General features: G+C 41.8%; 1 protein-coding gene across 1 annotated transcript; it reads left to right on the top strand.

Moving 5' to 3' along the window:
* Positions 1-4,707: 4,707 nt before the first annotated feature.
* LOC148107339 (HLA class II histocompatibility antigen, DQ beta 1 chain-like) lies at positions 4,708-22,686 on the top strand. Its single transcript, XM_087858125.1, has 6 exons — positions 4,708-4,906; positions 6,401-6,670; positions 8,384-8,665; positions 9,170-9,280; positions 9,779-9,802; positions 10,391-22,686. Exons 1-6 carry the CDS (start codon positions 4,852-4,854, stop codon positions 10,402-10,404), a joined length of 756 nt encoding a protein of 251 aa, XP_087714251.1. The 5' UTR covers positions 4,708-4,851; the 3' UTR covers positions 10,405-22,686.
* The last annotated feature ends 1,264 nt before the right edge of the window (positions 22,687-23,950 follow it).

Here is a 23,950-nt window from a genome sequence, read left to right as displayed (position 1 = left end):
AATATCTACAGACTATTGAAATAGGGGAAAAAAGAAATGAGTTTGGGGCACATTAATAATTTTGGCAAATTTAGCAAACTGGCCATTGGCAAACTTGTTCCTTGGTAAACTGGATTTTGGTGGATTGGGCTCATCAAATGAACGTGGATCCCTTCCAGATCATAAAAGGCCGTGTACAGACCCTCTGAAGAGTCCCCTCCGTGCTGCTTCCAAGGCAGCTTTGTGAACGGACCAGCATGTCATGGCGCTCCTCTGCTTCAATTCCCTCTATGTTTCCTTGTCATACTGTGAGGAAAACCCAGACAACTTTGAATGGTGTTGCCATCAAATCTCACAAGGACTAGGATAACTGAATCCCGCTCTCTACTCACACCAAACCATATGCTGTGAGTGTCCTACCCACCCCTGCACTCACCTAAGCCTTTTTGCCTGAAATGAACACAGCCCTTTATCTGCTGAGCCATCAACTCCTCTAAGAGACACACCTGAAAAGCTTGACTTTCAACTCTCTCATGACCTGTACACCAAAAACTCCTCATTCGCATCTTGAAAAATTATTATTCGTGAATAAATCTACCAATAATCATCATCTTCTAGTCCTATGTTGCCAACGCTTTCCAAGAGAAAAGAAAATAATTGAACTAATGGACACCATTACTGTTTAGTAGTTTCAAGCGTATCCTGAACCTTCAACACTGTGGGGTCTTGCTGTTAGCACGATTTCACATTGCCCTTTAGTGGCTGTTACAAAGTTTTCTCTTTTATTTTTCCCCCCATATATCTCCCCTCCAATGTGTGACCTCTTAGAAGGTAGGATCCATGCATGTTCACCTTTGAAACCTAGGACTTTAACTGTGTGGGTGTGTAAAAAATATTACGTGACATTACCCACCATCTGACATCTGTTGGGTTTTGGGGAAGACAGAACTATGGGAAATGAGACTACATAGATGTATGTGCCAGAGCTCAGACAGAGGGGGACTCGTGATCATGGAGGTGAGGAATATAGGGCACTCGGGCATGTGGCACAGGATGGGGCTTTTAGACATTTGTCAGAAGTCACAGTGAGAAGTGGCCGGTCCCTCTTCCTCTCAGTCGAACCTAGTTGAGTGCCACAATTCCCCACATAGCCCACAAAGCTGTATGCACTTTCTTCTTCTTTCCTCAGTTTGTATTGAGACTCTGTGTTTTGCTCTCACGTTTCCACATTTGTGAGCACACTGAGAGGAGGACCAGATTCTGAGACCTGAAATCATAGCTGAAATGGTAGTTCTGTCCAGTGCTATTCGTGGCACTTCAGAGAGGGGACCCGAAGTGGAGTCAAGGTTAAATATGTCTACTGTACTTTCTGCTCCCTTTCTCTCCGTACTGAAGAAGTAAGAGGCAGGGATTCAAAACTATCGTGAGTCTGTCATCTGAGGAGAGATGAGAAATAAGAAGATTTTTCTGTCTTTGTTAATGATGTGAAAAAAATGAGCTCACTACTATTATATTAAAAACTAATGTGTGTGTAGCTCAGCATAGATTACAGAGGACTTCTACAAATTATATCTGTGTTCGTGACAGTGGTCCAGTGAGGTGTGTATTCTTCCTACAAATGAAGCAAACTAAGACTTTCAGACCTGAAATGGTTTATCCGTGGCCAATCTGCTTCAGATTTCTAAAATGTGACTTTAAAAAGATAACTGTGCTAAGAGCAAGGGCCTGCTTTATATGTGTCATTGAAAATTCATGTAACTGGGTTGATATAGGGGACATATGTAAGCAGCTTTATAAAGATTTAGAAAAATTTAGGGGCAATTGCTTGGTAAATTTTCATTAAAGGGAAATAATATTGTGGGGCAGTATTTCTATTATCTATTACATTACTACTGGCATTAAGGGAGTCACAGAATATTTCAGAATATAGAACATTTTTTTTAAGTTTTTATTTATTTATGTGACAGAGAGACAGCCAGCGAGAGGGGGAACACAAGCAGGGGGAGTGGGAGAGGAAGAAGCAGGCTCCCAGCGGAGGAGCCCGATGTGGGACTCGATCCCGGCACGCCGGGATCACGCCCTGAGCCGAAGGCAGACGCTTAATGACTGCGCTACCCAGGCGCCCCAGAATATAGAACATTTTTTAATTCCTGAATTAAATGCAGAATGAGGTCCTGGATGGCCCTTCTGGTCACAGGTGATTGTTAATATTATGTTCACAATTAAGTCCACTGACCAAGCACAGATTCCAAGGCATGCTGACCAGAGATGATGACTTCTCTCTGAATTTCTACAGAGTCCAAAACTTTTGTTTTTCATCCTGAGGTACAGAGGATGTCCCCTGGGGAGAGTCTCCTTACTGTTGACCCATTTCATGACTATTTCTTGATGGCATTGACTACCCACATGGGGTACATACTACCTTCATCCTACGTGCCCCGCCTCCACAGAGGCCCAGCAGGGTGACTGAGGTAAGCCCTTGAATCAGGTATATGAGCTGCCTTCCTCTCAGGCCAGGCCAGCAGTGGCAGCCCTGAGTAATGCAACAGAGTATGAGTAGCACAGAGAGCTCTAGAAAATGTAGAGAATGCTGACTGGTTCAGGGGGAGGCAGCTGGCAGAAGCCTGAGCCAGAGCCTTGCAGTTGAGGTTTTAGCCAATCAGAAAAAGGGTTCTAAGCTGACACTTTTGTTGCTCCTTGAAAAGTCTGTGTGAAGAGGCCTGTGAGACTGGACGATGCCCTGGTCTGACACAGCCTCTACCACACAGACCCACAATAGAGTGGAGAGAATTTCCCCTGAGGACAAGAGGGAAGGGATGGGCCAGAGTTCTCCATTTATTCTGAGGGACACTGAGGTGGGGTGGAGGGGAATAATGTACCTTCCAGGTCCCCCTTTTTTTTTTTTAAAGATTTTATTTATTTATTCGACAGGATAGAGACAGCCAGCGAGAGAGGGAATACAAGCAGGGGGAGTGGGAGAGGAAGAAGCAGGCTCCTAGCGGAGGAGCCTGATGTGGGGCTCGATCCCATAACGCCGGGATCACGCCCTGAGCCGAAGGCAGATGCTTAACCGCTGTGCCACCCAGGCGCCCCTTCCAGGCCCCCTTTTGACTGTGGTTCCTTGACCCCCAACCCTATTCCAGCTCTGAGTTTGATGTTCCTCCTTTCTCCTTCCGTCCCACCATGGAAACCCTCCTTATTCTGGAGTTACCCTGATCCTAAGTACACCACTGCCAGTGGAAGCCCAGGGACTAAGTCTCAGGTGCTCTGGAACCAGGCACCTAGTATAGAATACTGGAATGACTCACTGCTTTCATGTGCCACTAATGGAAACTTCTTGTTGTCTCTGCTCTATTTCTTTTTACCCGGTGCCCTCCTCATATTCTGCTTTCAGATCCCAGCCTCTCTTATAAAAGGAGAAGCTAAAATATAGGGAAGAGACAGAAGGAGGGAGAAAAGAGAGGCAGATACTTAATGTTTTGTTTATTAATATTGCCACACCCTGTTCTAATTGCCCTATAACCATTTAGAACTGACCCTACTCATGGGCCAGAGGAGCCTGATAAATAATAGATCTGGTAGAAAACACACATCACTACTGCTGCCATTCACAGTTTGATAACTTAGGGCTGGCCCAGTAAATGCCACGTCTGTACACAGTCTGTAACTCTAACGTCTGCTCCCTCAGTAACACTATTCAGGCCCCAGGATATGCTTCTCCACATCTTTTGCTCTCCACCCTTGTAACTGAATGTGATCCTGTCTGATGCTGTGAATGTTTGCGGATTGTGCCTTTGCTGACATAGGATGAATGTGCTTAAAAGTGAGCTTAACTTTTCAAATACTTTCAGTCAAAGACCACAAATGTAAAAGATTCTTGCCTAATGAAGAACCACATGCCCACAGGGCTGGGTGTCACTTTTTTTTTTTTTTAGCTTGTTTTCTTGCTCCACATATTAACTTGATATTCCCAACACATGGCAGCTGAGGAACATTTTACAATATTAAACAAGTCATATTAGTCTTAAGTTTGTATATACGGTGCTCTGGATATAAAATGCATGAAATGTGATCTGCATTTTACAAAGAGGAGCCGGAGGCAATTGAGGTTCAGTAATTTGCTGACCCTCATAAAGCCTGTTCCTGGCAGAACTGCAGCTCAATACCATTTCCTCCTAAGAACTGTGCTCTTCCCACCACAGTTTAAGGCACCTCAGAGTGTCTACGATAATAGAAGTGAACATCTCTGAGACTATAATTTTCTGTTCCCTGAAATATGATCCCACTTTTTTCCTACAAAAATCCCAGGTATACGAATTAAAAATCCCAAATGTCACAAAGATGTCTACTCTTGAGTCTCTTTTCATTCAGTTCCTTAAACCCCTAAGGCATTCAATCTTTAGAATTTCTATAAGTAGGAGAAAATCTTCACCTCAAATGTTCACTAGTGTAATTTGATGAAGACATACTGCCAAGCTGAGAATCTTCATAAAAAATTGGGGTAAGAACCTTCATAAAAAATGTCTGCCCAGAGACAGATGAGGTGTTTCAGCTCCAGTGCTGATTGGCTCATTTCCTAGGGATTCTGAACCTAGGACTGAGAACCTTCATAAAAACTGAGAACCTTCATCAAAAAATGTCTGCCCCGAGACAGATGAGGTATGTCAGCTCCAAGGCTGATTGGTTTCCTTCCGAAGGACTCTCCAATCCTACTGTGGATGGAAGAGTCACAGGTTTTTATTCTCTGAAGTGAGTACTTGAGAGCCACCAGGTAGGAGCTGTGTTGACTACCACTCCTTTTTTCCTTTGTTCCCAGTGACGTCTGGGAAGACGGCTCCGTGGATCCCCAGAGGCCTCTGGACAGCAGCTGTGATGATGATCCTGGTGCTGCTGAGCATCCCAGCGGCTGAGGGCAGAGACTCTCCACGTAAGTGCAGGGCACCTGCTCCCCGAGCCGGAGCTCTGGGGAACAGGCTCTGAAGAACCTTTGGGCTGGAGTGTGGAAGGTTCTGTGATCTCAGAATACAGTCTTTTATCACAGGTTTCCTCTCTTTGGGGTAGACAGCTCTGTTACGTTCTCATTTCCACTTCTAAGGATGAGGACATTCCCCATCCCATGGGCTCAATCCATCCTGGGGATGTTATAATGGGGAGCAGGAAGCGAAGTGTCCATCTGCTACCACTGACGGGACAAAGTGACATTTGGGTTATTTTTGAAAATAAGAATATTTTGAAAATAAGAAAATAAGAATCACAGCAGGGTTTTTCATTTCAGGGTCCCCTAAGACCTTGTCTAGTTTACACCTATGGGATTCTGTGTTGGAGAAATGTAGGGCAGCACTGGTCTCTGTAGTCTTGGTATTTGACAAAAAGGATTGTACATTCCTGATTCTGAGTGGAGTGCGTGTGGACAGAAACTCTTGGTATTTGAGTGAAGCTGACTGAATGCCCAGAGACTTTGAGACTTAAGTTCAAGTTTCACTAGTTTATGGTCAGATAGTAACTTGTGTGGGATTCAGAGACTTGAGTTGATGGTGGACTGAATTTAGGAGAAAGGAGAATGTAGAGAAGAGAAATAGCACATACCTAGAAACCATTTCAGCCACAGGATTCGTATAATATAAATTCTCTCTGGATCTTCCTAACACCCCTATGTGTAGGGATTATGACTTCTGTTTTACAAATTATATGTATGATATGGGTACTCTGTTTAGTAACATACCCAAGCTGGTAAGTGGCAGGATTTAATTGGAATCTATTTTATCTCAATCTCAAGACTGTGTTCTTTCCATGAATAAAATGTTTCTCTCTAGGACTTGGAAGGTGTGTGTTCCTTTTAGCTTTGCAGGAGTGAGCAAATCTCACACTGCAGTTGGGTGGGTGTGACAGAAACTCAGTGTATTAGAAGGAAACTCAGGCATTAGAAGGAAGGCCCTTGCAGGGGACTAAGAGAATATGCTTGTCAGACGAGGTCAAGCTCAATTCTGCACCTCTCTCCTCATTCCCTTGAACTCTTGTGCTTAGTGGACACTTGTCTCTGAGGTTCTCCGGAGTTCTAAAGGAAATGGGATTTCATGCGAGAACATCCTGATCCAAGTACAGGGACGGATGTAAAATCAACCCGACTGCCCTGTTTTACTGAGTCCTAAGCTCAGGCAGGGCTCACAGGTCCCAGGGCTTGTCCCTAGAGAGAGGCTTTCTTCCCTCCCATTCCTGTGTGAAGGCAGTTCTGGAAGCCCTGGGAGGAGGGCAGGCTGGCCTGGGAAAGAGGATTCTCAGGGCCTGAGTGACAGGCATCCAAGGTGGGAGGCCTTTGGGTTCATCAGGCCGCCTGGTAGTGCAGCACAAGGCCTGCCGGGCTGGTGGCTGTGGTTTGGTCTAAGCGGTGGAGATCTGACTGACCCGCGGTGATTCCCCGCAGAGGATTTCGTGCTCCAGTTTAAGTGCGAGTGCTACTTCACCAACGGGACGGAGCGGGTGCGGTACCTGAACAGATACATCTATAACCGGGAGGAGTACGTGCACTACGACGACGACGTGGGGGAGCACCGGGCGGTGACGGAGCTGGGGCGGCCCATCGCTGAGTACTTGAACCAGCAGAAGGACTTCATGGAGCGGAAGCGGGCCGAGGTGGACACGGTGTGCAGACACAACTACCAGATTGAGGACAGGTTCATCCTGCAGCGGCGAGGTGAGCCAGGCCGTTCGCGCCCCGCGGCGCCCCCTTCCGCCTGCGGAGTCTCCGCGCGGGGAGGGGCGGGACCCAGCCGGCTGGCGGCGGCCTCTCGCGCGGGGACCGGGAGGCGGGGCGCGTCGGGCGACGGAGGGGCGGGGACGCGGGGCCGAGCTGGGGGACCGACCCCGCAGACCTCCGCCATTCCCTGCAGAGGCAGTGAGGCTGCGCTTCCTCTGCTGTTTCTGCCACTTCTGAGCCTCCCCGGCCCCCTACTTAACAGTGGTCTCTCCCTCCCCACCTTTCGCTAAGCGGAGCCCAGTGAGCCCCCTGTCCCCTCCCGGGTCCTGCACTGAGAAGTCCTGGCCCCTGCGAAGCTTAGGGGTCTGGGCCTGGTGGGGGGGGAGGGCACCTTGCACACGTGGTAAATACGTTAGGGTCGTGGCATGCCAAATTTCACTTTTTGGTTTGAGATTGTGATTCATCTTAATTGTTTCTTAAACGGCTGTCACTGGCCCTGGACTTCTTTGAGGCGAGGAACTGCCTTATTCTTGTCTGCCTAGTACCTGACAGGGCGACTGGCACTTAGTGTGAGTGCAATCCTCTGTGGAATTAATGAATAAATGTATTCGGCTGCCCGTCCACTTAGGCTCAAGAGAAAATAGAAGGCTAAATAAACCTTAAAGTCTGACTGTAGCAGTCTTTATTATTTTGCTTAATGCTTTAATGTAAACCTTGTGACTTGGGTCTTAAGTTACAGTTTGTGAATGCAAAGTCTAAGAAAGAAGTGTTTATTAAAATTTAAACAATATTTGAATGGTGTTTAAGGCAGAATTTTAAGTTCTTAGAAAATCTCATTAAATGTCAAATTAGAAAGAGCTGAAGTTTTAGAGTCAATAAATTGATGCTATTAAATTTTTGAATAAAAACTGTTTCAGGTTTCCTTTGGCCTGAACCCTGCCTATCCTCCGTCCCTCAGCATCCCCTCCTCCAGGCATCACCATACACTTCAGGGGTAGACATTCTGCAAGTTACTTGCACCTATTTCTTTTTATTTTTTTTTAAAGATTTTATTTATTTATTTGACAGAGATAGAGACAGCCAGCGAGAGAGGGAACACAAGCAGGGGGAGTGGGAGAGGAAGAAGCATGCACATAGCGGAGGAACCTGATGTGGGGCTCGATCCTACAACACCGGGATCACGCCCTTAGCCGAAAGCAGACGCTTAACCGCTGTGCCACCCAGGCGCCCCACTTGCAACTATTTCTAGACAATAAGCACCTATTTCTAGACAAATACCTTATCACACACCATCTGTATTATGCCATTTAATTTCACAACTAACTACCTTGGGTGTTAGGGATTAGCAACCATGTTATATGTCAATAGGTGTGGAAGGAAAGAAGTCCTGATTTATTAATTTTATTTTTAAAAATGTTATGAAAAGTGTCCTGTGTAATACAGCAATCTACAATTTAAAAATGCTTCATTTTGTCAGTTAGTATCGACAGAATAACATTCATAGAATGATTACTGTTATTTCATCAGAATGAAAAGTAAGCGGACTCATGTGTTTCTTTAAACTAATAAAGTGGCCAAGCTCAGATCCTAATCCAAGACTTGGAATCCAGGGATCTTTCCACCCTGGTACCAAGAGAGGACTCTTGTACGGGGAGACCTGCCGTGTAGTCTCACATCTCAGTGTCTTTTCTTGTCTGTTACTCCCCTCAGTGGAACCTACAGTGACCATCTCCCCATCCAGGACGGAGGTTCTGAACCACCACAATCTGCTGGTCTGCTCAGTGACAGATTTCTACCCAGGCCAGATCAAAGTTCGGTGGTTTCGGAATGACCAGGAAGAGACAGCTGGTGTCGTGTCCACTCCACTTATTAGGAATGGGGACTGGACCTTCCAGATCCTGGTGATGCTGGAAATGACTCCCCAGCGAGGAGATGTCTACACCTGCCATGTGGAGCATCCCAGCCTCCAGAGCCCCATCACGGTGGAGTGGCGTAAGGGCCAGTCTGTTTCCTTTCACTGTGGGCCGCACAAGACAGAGCTTCGTCCCGCCCGTCCCATTCTATTCCTCATCCTTGATGGTGCGACTGAGTTGGCTATCCCAGGAGATGAGAGCCTCTTGTCCCATGGCAGGGGCAACAGAAGACTCTTGATCTCACTGTCTTTCTAGATACTAGGGAGATTGTTCTCCACACCTGGCCCCACAACCCAGCCCTGCAGCTCTGAAGCATTTACTCCTCTGGCTGGTGACTGGGGTCTTGGAGTCTGAGGTTATGGGTGTGTCTGGAGGAGTGGGTTTCAGGTTCCCCCTCTCTCTCACATACCCACCCTGTGCAAGGATCTCTTAGTGGGTCCTTCCCTCCCCCAGGGGTGCTCAGAAGGAAGCACTAGTTTCCCCTGGCACCTGTACCTCCTTTGCCTCAGACTGGACTTCACGCTCCCCAAAGGGACCCTGTGGGTTGTGGGGACAACGCTGACACTCAGGCTCTGCTCCCCAGGGGCACAGTCTGAATCTGCCCGGAGCAAGATGCTGAGTGGCATCGGAGGCTTTGTGCTGGGGCTGATCTTCCTTGGGCTGGGCCTTATCATCCGTCACAGGAGCCAGAAAGGTAAGGCACTCTGGGGAAATGGGGAAGAAGGGCTCTGCCTGAGGCCCTCTGCTCGGGGGGTGGGGGTGGGGGGTGGAGGCGCTGACCTCTAGATGTAGCGCTTTCCTTCTGACCCTGAAAGTTAGGAGGCTGGACTGGTGGTGGGAGGACATGAAACAACCTAGGGGGAGGCTTTGGAATCTGATGTTACTGGTTGAAAAGGAGCCTTATCACAGAGGTTACAGGTGGAGTATGTTCTAGGGCTTTCTTACAGTTCATCATTGTCTCACTGGCTCCTTTCTGAAAGATTTCAGAGGGTCAGAGCATCTGCTTCCCTTCCTTCTAGGGACCGCGTCATTCATTTTGGGGGATTTTAGCTTAGGGCAGTTAAGCTCTTGTGGTTGATGGGTAGGGAGAAAGTAAAATTCCAATTAAGTTGTTTATCTCACCTCCCTTTGGGGTGAGTGTGAGACTGGCTATTTGTGTAATGAGACCTTTTTCTCTCACTTCTTTTTGCAGGACCTCGTGGGTCTCCCCCAACAGGTACTTTTTCTGCTCTGATTCAGTGGGGGTTTGGGCACAGGTGAGAGAGGGAAGATCATGAGGTGAGTGCACTGGGCACAATGGTCTCAGTTCAGGGCCTAGTCCCTGCTACAGAGGACAAGAGTTAGGGGAGACGTTTGCCCAGTTTCTGTAGCAGATCCAGAGTTGCTCTCCAGCACCAAGCCATAACTTTGGTGGTATCTTTCTGTGAAACTTGGAGCCAGAGCCACATCTTGGGTGCTAGACACCAGGATGATGCCCACGTTGTGTTACGTATTGGTAGCTACTGCCTGTGTGAATTTAGAAATGAAAGGCTACTAGTGGTGCGAAAAGGTGAGTTATCATTACACTTATTAAAACCTTAATATCCCCCTAAAGGGTCACAGCTGCTCCATTGGCTGGCACATATCTGTGTGCAGCTGGAGTGCCATGTTCCCTTGAGTTGATTTCACCTTTACAGAGATATTGGGGGAGGTGATGACAATATGTCCTAGACCTCAGCTTTCTCTGATGCCGCAGTGGCCCTGAGAGGAGGGGAGAGAGCACGTCCCTCAGGGTCCCCTGGGCTGATCACTCTCTTTTCGACAGGGCTCCTGCGCTGACGCCTGAGGATACCTGGGATTCTGTCTCCTGTAATGCCTGCCTCTCCTTGTCCAGAATTCCCAGCTGCCTGACCACCTGTCCCCCACATAGATCAGAGTCCTACAGTGCCTCTGGTGCAGTCGCCCGGTCACCCCCTGTGACCCCTGCCCCAAGGATGTGGCTGTGATGCTGCTTCTGCACTGGCCTCGGAGCCTCTGCCTGTGCGCTCCCTGCCAGCAGCATGTACTCCAGCCCCAAGGGCTTTTCTGTCTCCATTCTTCCTCCTCCGATTGTGCAAGAGGAGCTCATTGAAGCCTTTTAGCTGAATGTAGAGATTTTACATGATTTTGAGTTCGCTGTATCCTGTGTTTTCTTAACTGGGTAGAGGCAGGAAACCAGAGCAGAATGAAAGGACATACTGCTCCTTGAAGGGAGACTAGAGGCATCCGGGGTGCCAGGTGACAAGCAGGCAGAGAAGATAGAAAATCAATTCAATAGTCACATCCTTCATGGGTATTTAGCATTGTTCAGTGCAATGGCCTAAGGGTGTGCCGGCCCCTCTTTAGGGTTGGTGAGTATAGTGTGTGTAAGCTGATAGTGGAATTATCCAGGTACAGATATAGTGGGCGCTGGTGCCACAGAGAACCACAGTGATGTTTCAAATATGTCTTGGCAAATCACATTGATCAAGGTCCATTTTTATTTTGAAAAAGTATAACTAGCAATAAAAGTACTGTTTGTGGTTTCACATGACAGAAACCCAACTCAAGGTTATTTTGTTGCTGTTACAAGGAGGTTTGGGGTCAAGTTGATTTCAGAAGTGACGAGATCTAGACATTCGGTGAGATCTTCATCTCTCTCTTCTGTTTCCATTTTATCTCTGTGTGTGCACCTTGCTTTCTGTGTGTCTCTCCTTGTCCCTTATATTTCTTTCGGTGTGTCTCTCTGCATCTTTTTATTATATTTTATTTCTTTATTGTTGTAGGATAGTTGACATACAATGTTATGTTAGTATCTGGTGTAGAACACAGTGATTTGACAATTCTGCACGTTACTCAATGCTACCACGATAGGTGTAGTCACCATCTGTCACCTTATTATCGACTATATTGGCCTTTTCTCTCCATGACTTACTTCTTTTATAACTGGAATTTTGTACCTCTGAATCCTCTTCACCTATTTTGCCTATCCTCCCATCCATCTCTCCTGTGGCAATCCCTAGTTTGTCTTCTGTATTTACAAGTCTGATTCTGTTTTTTTGTTTCTTTGTTCATTCGTTTTGTTCTATAGATTCCACATATAAGTGAAATGATACAGTATTTGTTTTTCTTTGATTTATTTCACTTAATCTAATACTGTCAGGATCCACCCATGTTGTTGCAGATGGTAAGATCTAATACTCTTATGGTAGAGTCATATTGCATTATATATGTATATATATATATATATATGCCTCACCTTCTTTATCCATTCATCTATCAATGGACACACGGGCTGCTTTCATATCTTGACTATCGTGAATAATGCTGCAGTCAACATAGGGGTGTCTCTGCATCTTTTTATGTCTGTCTCTGCATCTCTGTCCCTGTTGTGTCTCTCACTCTTTCACCGCCTCTCTGCTTGTCTCTCTTTCTGTTTCTATCTGTACTGTTGTCATTATTTATCTGGATCCTTTATCTCTGTTTCTTTTTGCCTCTCTCTCCACTGTCTGCATCTCTCTTTCTCATTGTCTCTCATCTTATCTCATCTTTGTTTCTGTGTGTGCATGTGTCTGTCTGTTTCCATTGTGTGATTCTACAGTATCTACCAAAGTTTGAACAATTTCAGGAAAGATTCTGATTGGCCAAGCCTGAGTGACATGCACACCTCTCAAAAACATCCTCATGCGCATGGGGTGCAGAGAGCTATCCTTGCATCCACCTCTTTTATTAGGGAGAGGGATTGGACCTTCCAGATGTTGGTGATGCTGCAGATGATGCCCCAGTGGAAATATGTCCATACCTGCCGTGTGGAGCACCCTCCAGAGCCCATCACAGTGGAGTGGCACAAGGGGCAGTTTGTTCTTATATCATGGACCCCAGGGGATAAGCGGCAGAGTTCCCTCTGCTTCTAGAGTCCCTTTTTGGGGTACCAGCTCACAACCGTCCCACCCCTTGTCTCCTGCACATTCTCCTAATGGCATTGCTGAGCTAGGATTCTCAGAGGATAGGGTTCCCCTTGTCCGTGAACATAGTGAATTGTTGATTCCTGATAGCATTCTCTTCCCAGGTGGTAAGGAGGTCACTATACACTGTGGCTCCTTTGATGTGGGCCCAGCATGAATGGTGGTCTCCATCTCAGTCTCCAGGTTTTGTTATTAAGACATGTGGCTGGGAACTTTTCTCTGAGGTTATGAAGGGTGATGCCAATGAGTAGCAGGCATCTCTCCTCCCTGCTCTCCCACTTGCTTAATGGGTCTGAGTAACCAATGGCAGGTCCTTCTCTCTGCGGGACAAGGTCAGAACGGAGAATGAGGCTTCCTTGATGCCTTTGTCTTTCATAGTCCAGGCTGTGATGCAGGTCATCAGACATTGGCACTATGAAGTGTGGACAAATACTGACATTCAGGATTTTGCTCCCAAGGTCATTGTCTGAATCTGCCTTGAACAAGATGCTCAGTGGTCAGAGGTTTTGTACTGGTTTTGTCATCTTCCTCAGCATGGGCATTGTCATTCCTTATGGGAGTCAAGAGGGAGTGACACTCTTGGGGAAATGGGAAGGAATTGTGCTAGGTGTCCAGGGAGCCCTTCTTCTCTGTATGTAACCATTTGTTTTTGACCCTGCAAAGTCAAGAAGTAGGTCTAGAGATTAAACCAGATTCAGAGTTTAGGGAAACATTGAGCTCTGATTTTTCTAGTTGAAACATAAGCCCTATTGTGGTGGTAAGTGGTAGAGTGTATTTTAGGACATTCTTACAGGTCAGCATTGTCATCCTGGTCCCATGCAAGAAGGTTCCTTCTTTTTGTTTTTTTTTTTTTTAAGGTTTTATTTTTAAGTAATCTCTATACCCAATGTGGGGCTCAAACTCATAACTCTGTAATCACGTGTTGCATGCTCCACCAAGGAAGCCAGCCAGGTATCCTTTTAATGAGAGGATCAGAGTCTTCTTCCTTCTGTCCAGTGAGTGTTTCATAGAAACAACTATTCTTTGCTCCCACATTTCACTGGGGAACATAATCTTTAATTGATAATTTAATCAAAATAAGAACAGCCTTTACAAACAAGTTTGCTAATAAAAAGAGCTGAGTCTTATTAGGTTTATTCCTTGGAGGAAAAAATGTATGGGTGTCCTAGAATAACCTACTGGTTGTGAGTATGCGGTCTTACTTTCAATCAAATGGCAGTATTCCTTCTTATTCATGGCTGAATTCCATTGTAAATATATACCACATCTTCTTTATCAATTCATCTGTGGATATACTTAGAATATTTTCATATCTTAGCTATTGTGGTAAGATATGAACAATGCTGCAAAAGATATGGGAGTGCCGATATTACTTTGATATCCAGTTTTCATTTCCTTTTAATATACACCCAGAAGTGAGATTGCGGGATGATACAGTAGTTCTATTTTTAATTTTTCAAGGAACCTCTGTACTGCTTTCTATAGTGGCTATACCATACCAATTTACATTCCTTCCAAGAGTGCACAAGGTTTCCTTTTCTCCACATCCTTACCAGAACTTATCTCTTGTCTTTCTGATAACAATCATTCTAATAGGTGTGAGCTGGTATTTAATTGTACTTTTGATTTGCATTTCCCTGATGATTACCTAAGTTGAATATCTTTATACGTACTGCTGGCAATTTGTATGTCTTCTTTGGAAAAATATCTATTCAGTTCCTCTGCCCATTTTTAAATTGTGGTCTTCAAAGCTACATTTATTTTGTTTTAAATTTTAACTCAGTATGGTTAACATACAGTATTATATAGTTTCACGTGGGTAATACATTGATTTAACAATTCTGTACATTACTCAGTGCCCATCATGGTTAAGTGTAGTCTTAATCCCCAACGCTGATTTCACCCAACTGCCCACCCCCCCTTCCCTCTGGTAACTTTCTGTTTATTCTCTATGGTTAAGGGCCTGTTTTTTGGTTTCCTCTTTTTTCTTTGTTCATTTTGTTTCTTAAATTCCACATATGAATGGAATCGTATGGTATTTGTCTTTCTCTGACCAACTTGTTTCACTTAGCATAAACTCTTTAGCTCTGTCCACATTGTTGCAAATGGCAAGATTTCATTTTTTTTATGACTGAGTGATGTTCCATTGTGTATATATACCACATATTCTTTATTCATTCATCAATCAATGGACATTTGTGCCTTTCTATAATTTGGCTATTGTTGATAATGTTGCTATGAACATTGGGGTGCATGTATCCCTCCAAATTAGTATTTTTGTATTCTTTGGGTACTTCGTAGTGCAATTGCTGGATTGTAGGGTAATTCCATTTTTAACTTCTTTAGGAAACTTCATGCTGTTTTCTAGAGTGGCTGTACCAGTTTGCATTCCCACCAACAGTATAAGAGCGTTCCTCTTTCTCTGTATCCTCAACACCTGCTGTTTCTTGTGTTGTTAATTTATTGCTGTGGCCGATATTAAAGAGGTTGCTGCCTATGTTTCGTCTAGGATTTTAATGGTTTATTTTCTCACATTTAGATCCTTAATCCATCCTGAATTTACTTTGTGTGTGGTGTAAGAAAATGATCCAATTTCATCCTTTTGCATGTTGCTGTCCAATTTTCTAACATTTGTTGAAGATACTGTCTTTTTCCCATTGGATATTCTTTCCTGCTTTGTCAAAGATTAATTGACCATACAGTTGTGGGTTCATTTCTGGGTTTTCTATTCTGTTCCATTGATCTATGTGTCTGTTTTTGTGCCAATACCATACTGTTTTTATCACTACAGCTTTATAATATACCTTGAAGTCCAGATCTGTGATGCCCCCAGCTTTGCTCTTCTTTTTCAAGGTTGCTTTGGCCATTCAGGGTCTTTTGTGGTTCCACTCAAATTATAGGACTGTTTGTTTTAGCTCTGTGAAAAAAATGCTGTTGGTATTTTGATAGGGACTTCAATAATTGTGTAGATTGCTTTGGGAAATATAGACTTTTTAACAATATTTCCTTTTCCAATCCATGAGCGTGGAATGTCTTTCCATTTGTGCCATCTTCAATTTCTTTCATCAGTGTCTTATAGTTTTCAGAGTAAAGGTCTTTCAACTCTTCAGTTAGGTTTATTCCTAGGCACCTTATTTTGGCTGTAATTGCAAATGGGATTGATTCCTTGATTTCTTTTTCTGCTGCTTTATTACTGGTGTAAGGAAATGCAACAGATTTCTCTACATTGATTTTGTGTCCTGCTACTTTACTGAATTCGTGTATTAGTTCTAGCAGTTTATTTGTGGAGTCTTTTGTGTTTTCTATATAGAGTATCATGTCATCTGCAAATAGTGAGAGTTTGACTTCTTCCTAGTCAATTTAGATGGCTTTCTGTGCCTGACTGCCATAGCTAGGATTTCCAGTACTATGTTAAATAACAGTTCTGAGAGTAGACATTCCTGTCTTCTTCCTGACCAGAGAGGATCAGCTTTCAGTTTTTCCCCATTGAAGATGATATTAGGAATGGTTTTTTCATATATGGCCTTTATGATGTTGAGATATGATCCCTCTAATCCTACTTTGTTGAGGATTTTTATCATGAATGGATGTTGTACTTCATTAAATGCTTTTTCAGCATCTTTTGCGAGGATCATATGGTTCTTATCCTTTCTTTCATTAACGTGGTGTATCACATTGTTTGACTTGTGGGTAGTGAACCACCTTTGCAGCCCAGGAATAAATCTCACTTGATCATGATTGAAATGATTCTTTTAATGTACTGTTGGATTTGGTGTGCTAGTATTTTATGGGGGATTTTTGCATCCACGTTCATCAGGGATTTTGGCCTGTAGTTCTCTTTTTTAGTGGAGTTTTTCTCTGGTTTTGGTATCAGGGTTATGCTGGCTTCATAGAATGAATTTGCAAGTGTTCCTTCCATTTGTATTTTTCGGAATAGTTTGAGAAGAATAGGTATTAACTCTCCTTTAAATGTCTGGTAGAATTCTCCTGGGAAGCCATCTGGCTTTGGACTTCTGTTTTTTGGGAGATTTTTGATTACTGATTAAATTCTTTGCTGGTTATAGGTCTGTTTAAGCTCTCTATTTTTTCCTGTTTCAGTTTTGGTAGTTAATATGTTTCTAGGAACTTATCCATTTCTTCCAGGTTCAATTTGTTGTCATATAGTTTTTCACAGTATTCTCCTATAATTGTTTGTATTTCTGTGGTTTTGGTTATTTCTGATCTCTTATTTGTGATTTGGGTCCCTTCTCTTTTCTTTTTTGATAACTCTGGCTAAGGGTTTATCAATTTTACAGATTTTTCCAAAGAACCACCTCCTGGTTTCCTTGATCTGTTCTATTTTATTTTATTTTATTTTATTTTATTTTAGTTTAGTTTAGTTTAGTTTAGTTTAGTTTCGGTATCACTTATTCCTGCTCTAATCTTTATTATTTACTTTCTTCTGCTTTGGGCTTTAGGCTTTATGTGCTGTTCTTTTTCCTTTAGGTGTGGCTGCTATAGATATAAGGTTAGGTTGTTTATTTGACATTTTTCTTGCTTCTTAAGGTAGGCCTTTATTATCATATACTTCCCTCTTAGATCCACTTTGCCACATCCCAAAGGTTTTAGATGATTGTGTTTTTATTTTCATTTGTTTCCACGTATTTGTTATTTCTTCTTTGGCTTCCTGGTTGACCCATTCATTGTTTAGTAGCATGCTGTTTAACCTCCATGAATTTTTGGCCTTTTCAAATTTTTTCTTGTGGTTAACTTCCAGTTTCATAGCATTGAGGTCAGAAAATATGCATGATACTATCTCAGCATTTTTGTACTTGTTGAGGCCTGAATTGTGACCTAGTATGTGATCTGTTCTGGAGAATGTCCCATGTGCCCTTGAAGAGAATGTGTATTCTGCTGCTTTAGGATGGAGTGTTCTGAATATATATCTTAAGTCCATCTGGTCCAGTGTGTCACTCTAAGCTATTGTCTCTTATTGATTTTCTGCTTGGATGATCTGTCCATTGATGAATGTCCCCTACTATTATTGTATTATTATCAGTTAGTTCCTTTATGTTTATTATTTTTTTTATATATTTGGATTCTCCCCTGTTGGGGGCATAAATATTTACAATTTGTAGATCTTCTTGTTGGATTTCCCCCTTTATTATGATATAGTGTCCTTCTTCATCTCTTGTTACAGTCTTTGGACTAAAATCTAGTTAGTCCGCTGTAAGTATTACTACTCTGGGTTTCTTTTGACATTCATTTGCATGATAAGTGTTTCTGTATTCCTCTCACTTTCAATCTGCAGTTGTGTTTAGGTCTAAAAGTAGTCTCTTGTAGGCAGCATATAGATAGGTTTTGTTTTTTTAATCCATTCTGACACCTTACATCTTTTGATTACAGCATTTAGTCCATTCACATTCAGAGTAACTATTGATAGATATGTATTTATTGCCATTTTATTACTTGTTTTGTCATTGTTTCTGTAGATTTTCTCTGATCCTTGCTTGTCTTTGTCACTTTTGGTCTTTCCTTTCCACTCAGAAAGCTCCCTTTCATATCTCTTTCAGGGCTGGTTTAGTGGTCACAAACTCCTGTAGTATTTGTTTGGGGAACTCTTTATCTCTTTTCTATTCTGAACAACAGCCTTGCTGAATAGAATATTCTTGGCTGCATATTTTTCCCATTCAGCACGTTGACTATATCATGCCACTCTCTTGTGGCTTGCTAAATTTCTGTTGAGAGATCTGTAGCTAGCCTTATAGTGAGTTACGAACTTCTCTTGTCTTGCTGGTTTTAAGATTTTTTTATTGCTATATTTTGCAAATTTAATTACAATATGTCTTGGTGTTGAGCTGCTTTTGTTGAGTTTGATGGGAGCTCTCTGTGCTTCCTGGATCTAAATGTCTGTTTTCTTCCTCAGATTAGGGAAGTTTTCAGCTATTATTTACTCAAATAAATTTTCTGCCCCCTCTTCTCTCTCTCCTTCTTCTGGGACCCCTGTAATAGGAGTGTTATTGCATTTATGGAATCATGAATTTCCCTAAGTTCCCTGTCTGTTCTTGTGTTCCATAATCCTTCTTTCTCTCTTTTGTTCAGCTTCATTATATTCTATTGATTTGTGTTCTATATCTCTTATTCATTCCTCTTCTTCTTCCAGCCTTGTGTTCATTGCATCCATCCTGTTTCCAATCTCGGTTACTGCATTTTTCATTTCTGACTCTTTTTTAACTCTTTTATCTCTGTGGTTAGGGCCTCCCTGAAGTCTTCCATTCTTTTCTCAAGTCCAGCGAGTATCCTTATGATTGTTGCTTTAAATTCTCCGTCAGGCATATTACGTATATTGTTTCACTTAGATCTCTGGCCATGACCTTATCTTGCCCTTCCATTTGGGATAAAGTACTCCATCTTGGCACTTTGTCTAAGCCTCTGCCTTCTTTTCTATCTTAGAATAGTCCACTATATTTCCTGCTCCTGAGAGTAATGGCTTTATGAAGAGGCCATATAGTGTTCAGGGCCTGGCACTTCAGGGAGTGTCTCTGGTGTGTGATGTGTATATTCTGTTGTTGTGTTTTGGATGCTCTATCCTTCAGGTCAGTCATCTGCAGAGGTTCTCCTTGCCTGCAGGTGGCAGGTCCACATGAGAAGGTGGACAGGGTGTGAGGTATTATCAAGGTTTGTATATGTCTGATGTGGAAGAATCCTGATGCTGAGGTCTGGTTGAAGTGGGTGTGCCCATAGGAGAATGTGGAGGTGGGGCACACTGTTAGCAAGTTAGGTAACAAGTATTGGTGCTACTCTGGTTCCTACAGGTGTCTGTGTGTCTGGGGTGGAGGGCAAGAGATAGAAATGGTACCCACTAGCTCTTTTGTTCTTGAAGAAGTCTCCCAAAGATCCCTGCCACTCCAACACATGCTCTGAGATTAGTAAACAAAACTCCCTCCTGTATACCCCAGGTGGTTTTCAAACTGCTGCTTGCATGCTGTATCTTCACAGGGTTGTGTGCTGTATTGTCTCTTTAAGGGCAAGGACCCAGTTTCCTATTGCCCTCTGGCTCCCCAGGAGCCAAGTCTGCTGCTTTTTAAAGTTCTAGGTGTTAAGCCCTACTGAATATAAGAACTGAGAATTGTGTCATTCTGGTTTTAAAAGTCAAATGTTATGGGGATTTGTCTTCCCTGTGTGGGTTCCACATGCCTGGAGTGCGTGGTGGGAAGTTCTGTTTCTCCCCCTTCTTGGAGCCCACAGCATCCCTCCTCCTGTGGACCAGCCCTGTGGGTCCATTTAGCTCCCAACAGCATCTCTGCCCTTCCTTGCTTCTTGGATGTGGCCTCTTCTATTCATTTTGCTGTGGAGAGTCTTTTCTGCCAGACTTCAGGTGGTTTTCTGGGTTATTTACAGTGACGTGGATGTTATCTAGTTGTATCCATGGGATGAGGTGAGCTTAGGATCCTCCTACTCTGTCCTCTTCCCTGGAAGTCCTCCTCTGCCTGTTTTTAAATCAGTTTGTTTTCTTTGTTCGTGATTTGTATGAGCACCTTTATATCAACCCCTTGTCAGATAGATGGTTTACAAATATTTCTCACATTCCATAGTTTGTCCTTGCATTTGGCTGATTGTTTGGCTGTGCAGAAGTTTTAAAATTTTATGTAGTCCCACTTCTTTATTTTTGCTTTTGTTGCTTGTGCTTTTGGTTTTATATCCAAAATATTGTTGTCAAGACATTTTTTTCAGAGTTAAAACAGTCATTCCTTTATCTTGAGGTTTAATTGACAGATAGCATTATATTATTTTCAGGTGTACAACATGATTTAATATTTGTATATTTTGTGAAATGATCACTACAATAATACTAGTTAACATCTGTCACCATACAAAATTAATTCAAATATAATCAACATACAATATTATATGAGTTTCAGGTGTACAACCTAGTAATTCAATATTTATATGCATATGATATGATCAGTGTAATAAATCTAGTTACCACGTCACCACACGAAGAATACAGTATTACTGTCTATAATGGCCTGTGCTGTACATTACATCCTCATGATTTATTTGTTTTATAACTGGAAGTTTATTCCTCTTGACGCTTTTACCCATTTTGGCCACCACCCAACCCCTCTCTCCTCTGGCAACAGTCAGTCTGTTCTCTGTATCTAGGAGTCTGGTTTTATTTTTTCATTTGTTTTGTTTTTTAAATTTCACATATAAGTGAAAATGTATGCTATTTGTCTTTCTCCCTCTGACTTATTTTGTTTAGTGTAATGCATTTAAGGTCTATCGATGTTGTCACAAATGGCACAATTTCGTGCTTTCTTACGGCTGAGTAGTATTCCATTGTGTGATGTGTATATGTGTGTGTGCGTATAACATTTACTCTATCCCTTCATCACCAGGGGACACTTAAATTTTTCCATGTCTTGGCAATGGTAAATAAACTTGCAATGGATATGAAGGTGCAGATATCTCAATTTTTTGAGGAACCCCCATATTATAGAGTTGAACCAATTTACATTCCCACCAACAGTGTATAAGGGTTCCCTTTTCTCCATATTCTTGCCAACACTTGTTATTTCTTATTTTCTTGATGATAGCCATTCTGACAGTTGTGAGGTGATATCTCGTTGTGGTTTTAATTTGCGTTTCTCTAATGATTAAGGATGTTGAACACTTTTTCATGTACCAGTTGGACATCTGAATGCCTTTCTTTGAAAATGTTACTTAGATCACTAAAATGTTTATTAGGTCCATTTGGTCTAACATATAGTTCAAGTCCATTATTTCTATTTTATTTGGATTATTATTAGTTTTTTGCTTTACATATTATACAATGTCTATTTCATCTCAGATATTTATTCAAGCCTCCTCTAACTTACACCAAATAACATAGTCTTATGTTACCTTGTTCTTTTCCTTTATGAATTCTTAGAGTTTATAATTATACACTAGTGGAATTATTTTATATATGTATATTTCTTCCCACTGGAATGTAAATTCTGTGAAGACAATGAATGTATCTACTTTTACATTATTTTAATACATTCAGAACATAGTATGGTATATACCACAACACTGGTATTCAAAGACCATTTTTATTTTTGCATTATTAATTAAATTAGTGTATATGTTAGCAAATTTGGGGCTTAGGTCAGCCAATAATATAGTGAACATTACTTTGCTTTCCTTTGCTATTATTGCTTGTGACATACATATTCTTTAGTGTTATATTTTTGGGAGGTCTATGGTCTGGAGGAGGATTTGGATACTCCCATTTTCCTAATTGGGAAAAAATGAGGGAAACCTTAAAAACCAACATAATTTCAAAAGAAAGCTTCTTCTGTATCTTTTTTTCTTTGTCTTTCCTGGAATACTTTTGAAAATTATTTTCTTATGGAAAATTTCAACTATATGTTTCAACTATATGTAGTAGTAGAGACAATAGTGCCATGTGTCAACAGTCTGTCTTTAATAATTATTAATTCATGGATAATTTTGTAAACCCACCCACTTACTCTTACACATATACTGGATTATTTTCAAGGTATCTTACATGTCATGTCATGTTCTTGATGAATATTTTATTATGAAAATCTAAAATATAATGACTTTTTAGAAACTTAACATTGCCATTACCACCCCTAAAATCAGGAAAAAAAAAATTCTTAATACAGCCAGTGTTCAAATTTGTGATTGTCTCAAAAGAATTTTTTTAACAGTTGTTTTGTTTGAATATGCATCCAAACAAAGCCTAACATTTGGTTGATACGTGTTCAGTTCTTTTTTTTTAATATGAAGTTTCTCTGTTCTCTATTTTTCTTGCAAATTATTTGCTGAAAAAATGTGGTTTTCTAATTATGTATCTTTTAAATAGTATGATACTAATAATAAATATTAATAAAGTCATACTTTATGTAAGAAGTCAGAAATAATTCAAATAACTCAAATAATTTTTTTTAAGAATCACATTTAATTTAATATCATGAGGACTTATACCTAACTTTGTTTACGGTAATGTCATGTGGTGATCCACTTTTAACTTTTAGCTGATAAAATGAAATAATTGCTCTTTTCTTAAGAAACAATTTGAATTCTATTTTAAAATTATATGAAGACCTTATGAATGAATCCCCTTAATAAAACGCAGCTTCCATTATATTTGTTTTCCTCAGTATTTCATTGGGAAGGAGTCTGAGTAGGTCAGCATTTATATTTTCCTGGAACACTGGTCGTGGGATTCAATAACACACACATGCACACACGTGCACACACACACATGTGCAAACACACACACACCATGTCTAAATTCCTGGGTTCTCACCTTGTGAGTCATTTAAATTCATATAACATTTATTTGAAAGCCTATTGCCAAAAACTCTTCCTGAGGACATGTGTGCATTTTCAGGTGATCTACTTTGTTTGCACTAAAATTTTTATTTCATACATTTGATATCTTAATTGCTGACCTTTTCTGTTTTATTTTTTTTAAACATTATTTATTTATTTCTCAAACTGAGAGAGAGCACACAGGCAAGGGGAGTGACAGGCAGAAGGAGAAGCAGGCTCCTCACTGAGCAAGGAGCTAAATGTGAGACTCCATCCCAGGACCCTGGGATCACGACCAGAGCCAAAGGCAGACGTTTAACTGACTGAACCACCCAGGCGTCCCGCGGGTTGTTGTTGTTGTTTTTTAAATACACTTTATTTTAGAGTAGTTTTAGGTTCACAGCAAAATTGAATGGAAAGTACACAGATTTCCCATATATCCTTGTCCCAACTACGCACAGCTTCCCCTACTATCAATATCCCCTACCAGAGTGGTACATTTATTACAATTGATGACACTACATTGACAGATTATTATCGCCCAAAGTCTGTAGTTTACATTAGGCTTCACTCTTGATGTAGATTCTGTGCATTTGAATAAATGTGTAATGGGATGTATCCGCCATTATAATATCATGCAGAGTAGTTTCACTGGCCTCAAATCCTGTGTTCTGTTACTTACATTTTCATGAGCACCTCTGAGTGAAATTTACCATTCCTAGTCTGAATTTTTAATTATTATCTTACTTCTAAGTCACAGGCAGCTTTTTCTCCTTGAATCTTTCCCACTTTCCCCTCAAAGTAGACATGCATAAGTTCTCTTACATATAACATACCTTGTCTAAAAATTTATGTGCCATAGTGGGGAACACATCTTTTATTAGAGATTGAAATCCCAAGGTCAAGTATTACAACTTCTTGTTCTAACAATTCTTTTAGAAGCCCTCCACCAGTGATATGTCACTCACTGCTATACCCTATCTATTCTCTTAGCTTAACTCAACCTCAATTTCTCAGAGTTTCTGGGGAAAAAAAATCCTCTCATTAACTTATGAAAAGAAATTAATTCATAGCTGCATGTTTGAATCCCCTAA

The sequence above is a fragment of the Ursus americanus genome, chromosome 32, assembly GCF_024610735.1.
Source record: "Ursus americanus isolate L20-20 chromosome 32, mUrsAme1.1.p, whole genome shotgun sequence".
Classification (NCBI taxonomy): domain Eukaryota; kingdom Metazoa; phylum Chordata; class Mammalia; order Carnivora; family Ursidae; genus Ursus; species Ursus americanus.
Note: the sequence above shows the minus strand (reverse complement) of the source record. Positions and strands in the feature narration are given on the sequence as shown.

Excerpts from the sequence above, each read along its gene's own strand:
- LOC148107339 (XM_087858125.1), top strand. The coding sequence starts at position 4,852 with ATGATGATCCTGGTGCTGCTGAGCATCCCAGCGGCTGAGGGCAGAGAC. Across the intron at positions 4,907-6,400 it reads TGAGGGCAGAGACTCTCCAC|AGGATTTCGTGCTCCAGTTT; the intron begins GTAAGTGCAGGG and ends GATTCCCCGCAG. Across the intron at positions 6,671-8,383 it reads GTTCATCCTGCAGCGGCGAG|TGGAACCTACAGTGACCATC; the intron begins GTGAGCCAGGCC and ends TACTCCCCTCAG.